Source organism: Salvelinus namaycush, unplaced genomic scaffold, assembly GCF_016432855.1.
Source record: "Salvelinus namaycush isolate Seneca unplaced genomic scaffold, SaNama_1.0 Scaffold26, whole genome shotgun sequence".
Classification (NCBI taxonomy): Eukaryota; Metazoa; Chordata; class Actinopteri; order Salmoniformes; family Salmonidae; genus Salvelinus; species Salvelinus namaycush.
Window position 1 is genome coordinate 494663 of NW_024059452.1, and position 14225 is coordinate 508887.

Consider the following 14225-nt stretch of genomic DNA (forward strand, 5'->3'; position numbering starts at 1 on the left):
CTGGAGACTTGTGGGAGTGCTGATGACATCACTCATTGTATGCGCTTTTGGTAGCCTGATTGCATCCAGACTGACGAGAAATCCACACACAATTGTCGTGACTTTACTTTCATTAATCTGATGACTGTTATGTATCTAAATCAACTAACTCTGTTTAATTGTTACCCGATTAAATTAATCATGTAACAATTAAATCATTAGCAATTCAACTCTAAAAAGGTATTTACCTATCACAACCATAAAACAGTCAACGTATTAATCAAAACCTCGTCTCATATCATCATTCTGAACTGTCGTAACCTCCTGCATCTGCAAAAAACCCAGCCTAACTTATGATTCAGCACGACACAAATTGGTTTAAATATTTATTTACTAGCTAACTAAATGATAACACTGGATAAACATACACACTTAATACACGAGAAAAGGTCCCTAGCGGACTGATACGACATAGTGGGGGGGGGGGGGGGGTTTACAAAAGGAGAGAGAGAGAAAAAGCAACATTTATCATTGATACATTTTAGAAACTATTCTCACAGTAATCATATACTTGCAGACGAACCGCCGCCCATTTGGAGTAAGAAATCATTAATGTATTTACGTGTGAATGCCTTCGTTCGCCGTTTATCTGTCGGAACCAGACCTTCTTAGGAAGGGTGTGCAGCCTTTCCCGCGGCACGTTTGTAAGGCTCTGATTGTCCAAAAGGGTTTCCCCCTAAAATGAGTTCCGGCACCTATTTCAGTCCAAGTCAAGCAATGAGATTAAAATCACCTCATCACTTAATTTTAATCTTAGCTGGTCTGAGAGAACTGACGAGGCTTCTCTCCTTTATGTATACGTTGGTGTGTTTTTAAGTTGCTCTGTTGAGAGAAACTCTTCCCACAGACAGAGCAGTAGTAAGGCTTCTCTCCAGTGTGTATACGTTGGTGTGTGTTTAAATGGTTCTGTTGAGAGAAACTCTTCCCACAGTCAGAGCAGATGTAAGGCTTTTCTCCAGTGTGTGTTCTCAGATGAACTTTTAGATCAAATGATGTTGTGAAGCATTTTCTACAGTCACAGCAAGAGTAAGGCTTCTCTCCTGTGTGTAGACGTTGGTGTTTCTTGAAGCTACTCTGTTGAGAGAAACTCTTCCCACAGTCAGAGCAGATGTAAGGCTTTTCTCCGGTGTGTGTTCTCTGGTGAACTTTTAGATCAGATGATGTTGTGAAGCATTTTCCACAGTCACAGCAGGAGTAAGGCTTCTCTCCTGTGTGTAGACGTTGGTGTTTCTTGAAGCTGCTCTGTTGATAGAAACTCTTCCCACAGTCAGAGCAGATGTAAGGCTTTTCTCCAGTGTGTGTTCTCTGGTGAACTTTCAGATCAAACGATGTTGTGAAGCATTTTCTACAGTCAGAGCAGGAGTATGCCTTCTTTTCTATGTGTACACGTTCATGTGATTTTAAATGGTTCCGTTGAGAGAAACTCTTCCCACAGTCGGAGCAGTAGTAAGGCTTCTTTCCTGTATGTATACGTTCATGCGATTTTAAGGTACCCAATCGGGAGAAATTCTTCCCACAGTCAGAACAGGAGTACGGCTTCTCTCCTGTATGTATACGTTGGTGTGCTTTAAAGCTACCCTGGTGGGAGAAACTCTTCCTACAGTCAGAGCAGTAGTAAGGCTTCTTTCCTGTATGTATACGTTCATGCGATTTTAAGGTACCCAATCGGGAGAAATTCTTCCCACAGTCAGAACAGGAGTACGGCTTCTCTCCTGTATGTATACGTTGGTGTGCTTTAAAGCTACTCTGGTGGGAGAAACTCTTCCCACAGTCAGAGCAGATGTAAGGCTTTTCTCCAGTGTGTGTTCTCTGATGAACTGTTAGCTCAGATGATGTTGTAAAGCATTTTCCACAGTCACAGCAGGAGTAAGGCTTCTCTCCTGTGTGTAGACGTTGGTGTTTTTTTAAGTTGGTCTGTTGAGAGAAACTCTTCCCACAGTACGAGCAAGAGTAAGGTTTCTCTTCTGTGTGCACTCTCTGATGAATTGTCAGAACGTTTGATGTTGTGAATCTCTCCCCAGAGTCAGTACAGGAATACAGATTCTCTCCTGTGTGGATTTTTAAGTGTATTTTTAGCTTTGATAGAAATGGGAAAATCTCCTCACAATGTGGGCAGTGGTGAGATCTCTTAGCTCTGTGATCTTCCTTCTGTTGCTCTCTGGATGTAGAGAATGTGTGAACATGGTTTCCTGTGTGAACAACATCAGAAGAACTAGTCAGCTGGTGTGATATACAGTACCAGTCAAAAGTTTGGACACCTACTCATTCAAGGGTTTTTCTTTAACTATTTTCTACTTTGTAAAACCAAAAGGGTGCAAAGTTGTTATCAAGGCAAAGGGTGGCTACTTTGAATACAAAATATATTTTGATTTGTTTAACACTATTTTGGTTACTGCATGATTCCATGTGTTATTTCATAGTTTTGATGTCTTCACTATTATTCTACAATGTAGAAAATAGTAAAAAATAAAGAAAAACACTTGAATGAGTAGGTGTTGTCAGGATTCCCCTAGGGTCATGATTTGGGGCTGTACAAATGTTTGATGTATTAGAATAATTGATTAAGCTTATGTTTTATTAATAGAAGGGGAGGGGTTATAAGACCCCCTCCCTCCTTACATTTATAGGGTTTTAGACTACGGATTAACTATATATTCATTGTAGAAATGTAGTATTGTTCTACAGTTGTATTTTAGTTCTCTCTCTTTCTGCCTCATTATAAAGAGGCCCCTCTTAGAAATGTGTGACCTAGACAGAACTCTGCAGGGGAGTGAAGGAGATAAGACTAGGCAAACATTCCACAAGGAATCAACTTTGGGGGAAGGGGACATTTACTGCTAAGTGTTTAGCTAATAAAGGCCCTGTTTTTACAGCTTTGTAGGCATGGTTTTGGTCTCAGGAGTAGAGGATGATGATGTAGTCAGTGACATCACCTGGGTGCGACTTAGGGTTTAATAAAACCACTGGAGACCTTTTGTTGGATGCAGAACTTACTCAGCAACATTCATGCTATGTTCCTGTTTGTCAACTTCTGTCTGCAATTGCATTAACTTCTTATGGCTGCAGGGGCAGTATTGAGTAGCTTGGATGAAAGGTGCACAGAGGTGCCCAGAGTAAAAGGCCTGCTCCTCAGTCATAGTTGCTAATATATGCATATTATTATTAGTATTGGATAGAAAACACTCCGAAGTTTCTAAAACTGTTTGAATTATGTCTGTGAGTATAACAGAACTCATATGGCAGTGCATGTTTCTACTGACTGTTACGGAACTTTTGGACATTTCGTCACGTTATAGTGGACGCGCTTTGTGACTTTGGAATTGTTTACCAAACGCGCTAACCAAAGTAGCTAATTGGACATAAATAACAGACATTATCGAACAAATCAAGCATTTATTGTGGACCTGGGATTCCTAGGACTGCATTCTGATGTAGAGCATCAAAGTTAAGCAAACATTTATCATGTATTTTCTGGTTTCTGTTGACTCCAACATGGCGGCTAATTTTACTATTGTTCTGAGCTCTGGCTCAGATTATTGCATGGTTTGCTTTTTCCGTAAAGTTTTTTTAAAATCTGACACAGCGGTTGCATTAAGGAGCGGTATATCTATAATTCCATGTGTATAACTTGTATTATCATCTACATTTATGATGAGTATTTCTGTTGAAACGATGTGGCTATGCAAAAATCACTGGATGTTTTTGGAACTAGGGAATGTAACGCGCCAATGTAAACTCAGATTTTTTTATATAAATATGAACTTTATCAAACAAAACATGCATGTATTGTGTAACATGAAGTCCTATGAGTGTCATCTGATGAAGATCAAAGGTTAGTGATTCATTTTAGCTATATTTCTGCTTTTTGTGACTGCTATCTTTCGCTGGAAAAATGGCTGTGCTTATTGTGGTTTGGTGTGACCTAACATAATCGTTTGTAGTGCTTTCGCTGAAAAGCATATTTGAAATCGGACACTTTGGTGGGATTAACAACAAGATTACATTTAAAATGGTATAAGACACATGTATGTCTGAGGAATTTTAATTATGAGATTTCTGTTTTTTGAATTTGGCGCCCTGCACTTTCACTGGCTGTTGTCATATCGATCCCGTTACCGGGATTGCAGCCATATGAAGTTAATAAAGGTTTTTGAATGATTTAATTAAAGATATTGTCATAATGCTAATTTCACCAATGAACCAATGATTGACAATGAAGGAAGTAAGCAACGAACCCTAACAGTGTGTCCAAACGTTTGACTGCTACTGTACTTATTTTATGAAGCTACATCTGCATAGGTTGCTCTTTGTGGTTTTAGGCTGGGTTTCTGTAAAGAACTTTGTGACAACTGCTGATGTAAAAATGGTTTCATAAAATAAATGTGACATGTATAAGTGCTTTACAGAAACCCAAACTAAAACCCCAAAGAGCAAGCAATGCAGATGTAGAAGCACAGTGGTTAGAAAAATTCCCTAGAAGGAAGAAACCTAGAGAGGAACCAGGACCAAATGGGTGGCCGGTCCTCCTCTGTCTGTACCGGGTGATATATGTATTCATATCAGTAGGCTGTACAATACAGGGGAATAAAACTATTCTAAAAGTGGGTAAGAGTTGAAAGCTAAAAAGGGGTGTGTCATCCTCCACTCACTATCACAAGGGTTAGTAACTACACAGACTCACTTCATATCATCCTCCACTCACTATCACAAGGGTTAGTAACTACACAGACTCACTTCATATCATCCTCCACTCAGTATCACAAGGGTTATAAACTACACAGACTCATTTCATATCATCCTCCACTCACTATCACAAGGGTTAGTAACTACACAGACTCATTTCATATCATCCTCCACTCAGTATCACAAGGGTTAGTAACTACACAGACTCATTTCATATCATCCTCCACTCACTATCACAAGGGTTAGTAACTACACAGACTCATTTCATATCATCCTCCACTCACTATCACAAGGGTTAGTAACTACACAGACTAATTTCATATCATCCTCCACTCACTATCACAAGGGTTAGTAACTACACAGACTCATTTAATATCATCCTCCACTCACTATCACAAGGGTTAGTAACTACAGACTCATTTCATATCATCCTCCACTCAGTATCACAAGGGTTAGTAACTACACAGACTCATTTCATATCATCCTCCACTCACTATCACAAGGGTTAGTAACTACACAGACTCATTTCATATAAGCCTCCACTCACTATCACAAGGGTTAGTAACTACAGACTCATTTCATATCATCCTCCACTCAGTATCACAAGGGTTAGTAACTACACAGACTCATTTCACATAAGCCTCCACTCACTATCACAAGGGTTAGTAACTACACAGACTCATTTCATATCATCCTCCACTCACTATCACAAGGGTTAGTAACTACACAGACTCATTTCATATAAGCCTCCACTCACTATCACAAGGGTTAGTAACTACAGACTCACTTCATAGAACTTTAAAACACTGGCAGTTTGTCTACTTCACTTATTTAGTTTATTCTCTGAACACTCCAGACAGCCCAGTTGTTCAAGGATGTGTGATGTCAGAATTACAGAATTCAATCTAGCAATAGACTGGGTCATAACTTATGGAGGTCTAATTTATGAAGATAACTTATAGAGAGAACCTGCTCTTACCATGACTAACAGTTGTTCTAATCTTCTCCTCCTCTTCTTCTTCATCTTTAATGTTGACATTCAGCTTCAGTGTTTGCCTGCAGTCTTCCAGCTTCACTGATGCCATCTCTGGATCCTGCAGTGCAAACTGGGCTCCACTGTCACAATCAGGACCCAGTGACTGTAGGTTTCTACTCAGTGTGGAAGGAGAGAGGCAGGCTGGGTTTGTCCTCACTGTTGATGTTACCGGCCTCAGACTTAATCTGAGTCAGCCTGTAGTAATAAAGACAAACAGAAAACAATCTTGACAGTTCTGGCGCTTTCTTTGTCCTCCAAAAATGTATTATCTTTTTTGTTGTTCAATTCTCTCATTACAATAGATCAGGTAGTTAAACATTGACAACAAAACATTCATTCAAAACATTAGACAGAAAGTTCACACTTTAAATGACCCAAAGTAAGAGATGGATCTAAATGTCCAGAATGGTTACCTGGAGGAAAATGAGGGTTATGCTTTTTCAATGTCAGTCAAGGAGAGGGTTGAGAATTGTTTTAATCTAGTCCAGAAGAGGGTCATGTCATCTGTAATTGATGACATGTCAATATTTCTCAGTGTTTTACAATTACTTGCTTATTAGGCTTTATAAACTGAGTGGTTCGAACCCTGAACGTTGATTGGCTGACAGCCGTGGTATATCAGACCGTATATCACGGGTATGACAAAACATTTCTTTTTACTGTTCTAATTACGTTGGTAACCAGTTTATAATAGCAATAAGGCACCTCAGGGGTTTGTGGTATGTGTCCAATATATCAGGGATAACGGCTGTATCCAGGCCCTCTACAACAGCCCTTATCCCTGGTATATTGGCTATATAACAAACCCCCTCTGGCCTTATTGCTTAAATATATCAATGTGGCCGATGCCGCCCCTCATCTCTGATTCTCTGCTGGGCGCACAATACCAAGTGTAACTATAGGCTATTTAGTGTGGTGTCAATCAAATGATCCATAGTCTATAGAATACGAAGTGCATGCTGGGAGAAGCACAGAGCAAAGTTATACTGTATTTCTAAGATAGTTGCTGGGATGGTGTAAATACAACTAGGCTGTATTACACACTGCAAAGGTTATTCCAACCCTGAGCCCCGACTTGCTCAGCTTGTTGATCCAATAGTTTTTTTTTTTTAATGCTGCCTAACCAATGTTTGTGCTGTGTCGGCCTATCCTAACCAATGGCTGTGCTGTGTCGGCCTATCCTAACCAATGGCTGTGCTGTGTCGGCCTATGGTGGCAGTTGAGGAAGAGAGTGAAAGGTTTCTTCACATTTTGTTGTTGATTAGACCTAGTCCCCCCAAAACATAATCACTATATTGCACGAGGACTGGCCTATTCCTCCACCCACCATGCACTCTTTAAATAGCCTACCTCCATGTCAGTGAAGGGCTGTTGAGTTAAAACCCAGACTCCACTTGAGGGGGTGTGAGGGGGTACGAGAGGGGGTGTGAGGGGTTACGAGAGGGGGTGTGAGGGGGTACGAGAGAGGGTGCCATAGGACTCTTTTAGTGAAGAAGATGTCAAAAAGCACAGGCTCTTGTTAGATTAACATGAAGAAAATAAAACTGATCTGATTATATAAAGGGACATATAACAGTGTTTTGGTCCACGCTGCTTTATGCTACAAACAAGCTGTAAAACTACCAGGAAATACTTTCCTTTGTTTCTTTGACATTCAGAGGCTGAGATATAACCTTCTATAGCCCAGGAGACAAAACTAAAAATAAATATCTAATCTCACTAATCTAATTCTGTCACTATCAATTGATTAAGCTATTTAGCTTCTGTACAATAGAAGACGTTTAAACCCAGACAGCTTTTAGGGAAATACTTGTTGGGTTAAAGACACAGAATGAGAGTAGCCAGCAGTGAGAGATGTACATTTCTCTGCTAAAAGACTGGATGGTCAATCCGATATCTGAAGTGGCCATACAGTATTTACTGCAGATGCATCTTCCGCAGACATCCGGGCTTTTATACTTCTTGCGCTTAACGGAGCAGAGCTGTTGTCAAGGAAGTGAGTTTGTGTTTATACTGGACCTCACGCCCACCAATCAATGCAGAGCTATACGGAGCCCTTCACATTGTTACAAAACTTGAGGGGCTGTGTTAGGAGATTGATTTGACCTCTGCCTCCGTGGGTTCAGAAATTGTGTCACACTGTCCCTAAGAAGCTTCCGAACACATTTTGGGATCAAACATGAATTGGCTTTTACTCTGTCTGGAGAGGAAAGGTAGGCCTCCTCTGTCTGGAGAGGAAAGGTAGGCCTAACTATTTAGTGTAAAGGTAGGCCTAACTATTTAGAGGAAAGGTAGGCCTAACTATTTAGAGGAAAGGTAGGACTAACTTTTTAGAGGAAAGGTAGGCCTAACTATTTAGAGGAAAGGTAGGCCTAACTATTTAGAGGAAAGGTAGGCCTAACTATTTAGAGGAAAGGTAGGCCTAACTATTTAGAGGAAAGGTAGGCCTAACTATTTAGAGGAAAGGTAGGCCTAACTATTTAGAGGAAAGGTAGGACTAACTATTTAGAGGAAAGGTAGGACTAACTATTTAGAGGAAAGGTAGGACTAACTATTTAAAGTACCATGATCAGATGGTCTCACATTTCATTATTTGCAAACAGGGACAGTTTCGTTGTACTACGAGACACATTGATTTGGCATCGGAGAAATATGAGATGAACACAGGCCTCTCTCTCTGTCTGTCCATTCTTAGCCTGTGTGGTATTAAAAAAGATTCTGCTAAAACGTAAAATGACGTAGACTTGCATGAAATGTTTATAAAAGGCTATTTTTTTTCTCAGACCTGCAAATACGATGATAGATTCATGGAATGATTTTACCATAAGAGATATATCCACCCCTACTCTTGTTCACGATGGTCTGCGAACCCACAAACATCTGGCCCGCAGCACTGTACGCTATCAACATTCCTGCGTTGCCATGTAATGCTTACAGGATGAAGCACAGTTTCTAAAATGGCATATCTAAAAGCTCTGGTCTGTCCAAGAAGTGAGGGTAAACGGTAGACATGTTCTCTACTATCCACTTTGTTTTAATTATTATTTTGGCTATAGGGGATACTTTTTCTTCGGCGTTCAGGGAGGGTTTATGTCTAATATATTATTATATATTATTAATATTATATATTTTGCTGACCGGACGGCCATCCATTTTCCTTTCAGATGTCCTTATTAAAAATAATGTTCACTCCCTAAGTGCAGTTAAGCTATAGTAGTCTTCCTAAATTCACAAATTACTAATTAAACAATTAATACATGGTTGCAGTTTGAGGCAGAACAATGTACTATTTTCCACTTTCACTCAAAAAAACAGATTGTATTTCCCATTCACACCATAGTAACAATTATAGATAAATATAGAAACTGAATGTGTCTGAATGTTGTTACAGTGACATGTAGAAATCAGATGAACATGACATTCTGCTTCTAAACAGTAAAACAACCCTGAAATTGTCTCTCTGGTGCAGCCGCATTACCAGCAAGTCTATTGACTCAGACCGAGAGCCGCCGCCATTTTACCAGCTCATTAACATATGGAAATAATAATAATAAACATGTCAAACGAACTCAAATCTCAAATCAATTGATTCTTTATGAAATTAGAATGACGAAATAATGTAGATTCATTCACTCTGACAAACCCAAAGTCTAAACTTAGCTTAGCTAACGTTAACTAAATGTGACTTCTAAAATAATATTTAATCACGTTCTTCACCTACTCGGTTAAGCACAAATATAACGTCATAAAACCTTTAGCAAACGCGATAATACCTTGACGGATTTGTTACCTAACATGTTACGACATGTTCTTAAGATATTATAAAGTTTAAACGTGCTATTGCATACCTTTAGTAATACTTTAGAAACGGACATTCACCCTATCGTCTTCAGAGAACAATTGTGGCTGGAGCCTGCCCGGAACTTCCTGTTCCCCGACTATCAAAGCGCAACAGGACTTCTTCTTCTTCGGTAGGTTTAATGGTGGTTGGCATTCAATATGTTGCATTAGTTTATTTAGTAAATATTTTCTTAACTCAGGTGTTGCAAGAAGGCCAATAAGGGTATTATCTTTGAAAGACAGGGTCCTGAAAAAGAGACGTTTCTTTTTTTGCTGAGTTCATGTTCTTGTTTTTACTGGTCAAGCCATAACTGAGGGTGCCAAATAAACGCGTTTTGGTTGTAATCAAGCTCTGACTTCACTACTTGTTTTGATCAGGGCCCATGGTCTGATGGACTTCTTACCTTGTGCTGATTATTTGAATTAAACACACCACTTTTTGTCCGTCAAGCTGTAGGAATGTAATTATTTTATGTCTGTTTCAGATCATATGAAATGCTCAGCCTCTGGCAGAATACTCCTCCACTTTACTGAGAGAGAGCACCTGATTGTTCAACTACTTTAATTAGCATGGTTGTTACGAGAGAGGGAGAGATCGGGAGGGAGAAAGATGGAGGGAGAGATGAAGACAGGGAGGGAGAGAGGAAGAGACAGAGAGAGGATGGGGGGAATGGAGAGAGGGGGGAGGGAGAGAGAAATGGAGAGAGAGAGAGAGCGACAAATGCAGGATAAATTTGATTGAATCTGTTCTGTGGAGCCCTCTTCCTCCTCATCCCCTGTTCTGTGGCCTCTCCCCATATGGAATCTGTAATTACAGCTAATGAATTCATGCTCATTGAAGATGGCTATCATACACTGGGTAGATTAATTATGCTTCAAGGTTGGATCTGGATAGAAGGAAGATGGAAAGTATCTGAAAATGAACACTGTGTTGAACTCAATACACAACTTTTTACCTGGGCCCTATGCACTTTATAGGGAACCCTACAGCTACAGACACACATGTCAGTACAGGCCTGAGTACAGTCTGAACAGCCCGTTGTCATAGCAGCCACACCATCAATAGGTCAAGAACTCACTGTTAAATCCATTCTAAAAATAAATAAATAAATGGAAAGAATATGGCACAATCGCTACTTCTGACTAGAGAAGGCCGTCCACCAAAACTCAGTGACCGGGTAAGGAAGGTATTAGACCGAGAAGCAACCAAGAGGCCAATGGTAACTATAAAAGAGCTGGAGAGAGAGGGGAGAAATCATCCATGGGACAACTACCACCCGGTCATTGCCCAAACTGTTGCCACAAAGTTGGAAGCACAGAATCATCTAGAATGTCATTGTATGCTGTAGCATTAAGATTTCCCTTCACTTCACCACTCCAGCCGACGCTTAGCATTGTGCATGGTGATCTTAGGCTTGTGTGTGGCTGTTCAGCCATGGAAACCCATTTCATGAAGCTCCAGACAAACAGTTCTTGTGCTGACATTGCTTCCAGAGGCAGTTTGGAACTCGGTAGTGAGTGTTGCAACCGAGGACAGGCGATTTTTATGCACTACCACTTTGCGGCTGAGACTTTGTTGCTCGTAGATGTTTCCACTTCACAATAACAGCACTTACAGTTGATCAGGGCAGCTCTAGCACGGCGGAAATTTGACGAACTGACTTGTTGGAAAGGTGGCATCCTATGACGGTGCCACTTTGAAAGTAACTGAGCTCTTCAGTAAGGCCATTCTACTGCCAGTGTTTGTCTATGGAGATTGCATGGCGGTGTGCTCGATTTTATACACCTGTCAGCAACGGGTGTGGCTGAAATAGCCGAATCCACTAATTTGAAGGGGTGTCCACATACTTTAGTATATAAAGTGCAGTTTGTACCTTCTTAAGTATGTCAGGGCTTGACATTGTCTTTTTTTGCCACTTGTCCAAATGATTTGTACTTTTCCAATAGTTAAAAATAATGATCTGAAACTGAAAATTCTGTAGTAGTAAAAAAAAGAACTATTGACTGATGCAATTTGATCATTCTTGTTATTTTAATAACAATGTACAACCCCTGACTCTCTAACAACATGGAAAATATAACAAACTGAATCTGCAGAAAGTACATCAGTGAGTTCCTTTGTAGGGCAGAACTGATGAATGACCATATAATACGAATAGAATAACAACCTATGACAGACTAATTCAATCTTGACCTCACAACAGAAACATACATAGATAAAGAGATCATCTCTAAAACACAGTGATTAAAATGTCACAGAACACAATTAAGTTTAAGTCCACATGTCAGTGAATAACACATACCAATTTATATTTTATTACAGATAAGTTAATTATGAATGATGTATGTGGTGGAAGCTAAATATAAAACAGTACCGGCACCTATTTCAGTCCAAGTCAAGCAATGAGATGAAAATTGAGTGATGGAGTGATTTTAATCTTATCCGGTCTGAGAGAACTGATGAGGCTTCTCTCCTTTATGTTTACGTTGGTGTGTTTTTAAGTTGCTCTCTTGAGAGTAACTCTTCCCACAGTCAGAGCAGTAGTAAGGCTTCTCTCCTGTGTGTATACGTTGGTGTGTTTTTAAGTTGCTCTCTTGAGAGAAACTCTTCTCACAGACAGAGCAGTAGTAAGGCTTCTCTCCTGTGTGTATACGTTGGTGTGTTTTTAAATGGTTCTGTTGAGAGAAACTCTTCCCACAGTCAGAGCAGATGTAAGGCTTTTCTCCAGTGTGTGTTCTCTGGTGAACTTTTAGATCAGATGATGTTGTGAAGCATTTTCCACAGTCACAGCAGGAGTAAGGCTTCTCTCCTGTGTGTAGACGTTGGTGTTTTTTCAAGATACCCTGGTGGGAGAAACTCTTCCTACAGTCAGAGCAGTAGTAACGCTTCGTTCCTGTATGTATACGTTCATGTGATTTTAAGGTATCCAATCGAGAGAAACTCTTCCCACAGTCAGAGCAGTAGTAAGGCTTCTCTCCTGTGTGTATACGTTGGTGTGATTTTAAATGGTTCTGTTGAGAGAAACTCTTCCCACAGTCAGAGCAGGAGAACGGCTTCTCTCCTGCATGTATACGTTGGTGTGCTTTAAAGTTACACAGGTGGGAGAAACTCTTCCTACAGTCAGAGCAGAAGTAAGGCTTCTCTCCTGTGTGTATACGTTGGTGTGATTTTAAATGGTTCTGTTGAGAGAAACTCTTCCCACAGTCAGAGCAGGAGAACGGCTTCTCTCCTGCATGTATACGTTGGTGTGCTTTAAAGTTACACAGGTGGGAGAAACTCTTCCCACAGTCAGAGCAGATATAAGGCTTTTCTCCAGTGTGTGTTCTCTGATGAACTGTTAACTCAGATGATGTTGTGAAGCATTTTCCACAGTACGAGCAGGAGTAAGGCTTCTCTCCTGTGTGCACTCTCTGATGAAGTGTCAGAGCCCTTGATGTTGTGAATCTCTTCCCACAGTCAGTACAGGAATACAGATTGTCTCCTGTGTGTATTTTTAAGTGTACTTTTAGCTTTGATAGAATTGGAAAATTCTCCTCACAATGTGGGCAGTGGTGAGACCTCTTAGCTCTGTGGTCTTCCTGCTGTGTCTCTCTGGATGTAGAGAATGTCTCAACACGGTCTCCTGTGTAAACATCAGAAGAACCAGTCAGTTGGTGTGATATACAGTACCAGTCAAAAGTTTGAACACCTACTCATTCAGGTGTTTTTCTTTATTTTTACTATTTCTACATTGTAGAATAATAGTGAAGACAACAAAAATATATTTTCAATTTTTCAAATTAGCCACCCTTTGCCTTGATGAAAGCTTTGCATTCTCTCAACCAGCTTCATGAGGAAGTCACCTGGAATGCATTTCAATTAACAGGTGTGCCTTGTTAAAAGTTAATTTGTGGAATTTCTTTCCTTCTTAATGCATTTGAGCTAATCACCTGTGTTGTGACAAGGTAGAGGTGGTATACAGAAGATAGCCCTAAACAGCTCAAATAAGCAAAGAGAAATGACAGTCCATCATTACTTTAAGACATGAAGGTCACTCAATACGGAACATTTCAAGAACTTTTAAAGTTTCTTCAAGTGCAGTCACAAAATCCATCAAGTGCAATGATGAAACTGTCTCTCATGAGGACAACCACAGGAAAGGAAGACCCAGAGTTACCTCTGCTGCAGAGGATAAGTTCATTAGAATAACTGCACCTCAGATTGCAGCCCAAAGAAATGCTTCACAGAGTTCAAGTAACAGACATCTCAACATCAACTGTTCAGAGGAGACTGCGTGAATCAGGCCTTCATGGTCGAATTGATGCAAATAAACCACTACTAAAGGACACCAATATGAAGAAGAGAATTACTTGGGCCAAGAAACACGAGCAATGGACATTAGACCGGGGGAAGTTTGTCCTTTGGTCTGTCCTTTTGGTTCCAATCGCCATGTCTTTCTGAGACGTGGTGTGGGTGAACGGATGCTCTCCGCATGTGTGGTTCCCAACGTGAAGCAATGGAGGCTTTGCTGGTGACACTGTCAGTGATTTATTTAGAATTCAAAGCCACACTTAACCAGCATGGCTACCGGTGTGCCCTAGTAAGAAGACCACTTTGTGCAGCTCACCCTGCACTATCAGCTCCAAT

General features: G+C 40.3%; 2 protein-coding genes across 2 annotated transcripts; both read right to left on the reverse strand.

Moving 5' to 3' along the window:
- Window positions 1–462: 462 nt before the first annotated feature.
- On the reverse strand, window positions 463–2286 carry LOC120039210 (zinc finger protein 883-like; the record flags this gene model as incomplete). Its single annotated transcript, XM_038984700.1, has 1 exon — window positions 463–2286. A coding segment is annotated over one exon (1494 nt), but the record flags the coding sequence as incomplete, so codon positions are not given.
- A 9320-nt stretch (window positions 2287–11606) lies between these two features.
- On the reverse strand, window positions 11607–13231 carry LOC120039211 (zinc finger protein 271-like; the record flags this gene model as incomplete). Its single annotated transcript, XM_038984702.1, has 1 exon — window positions 11607–13231. A coding segment is annotated over one exon (1194 nt), but the record flags the coding sequence as incomplete, so codon positions are not given.
- Between the last annotated feature and the right edge of the window lie 994 nt (window positions 13232–14225).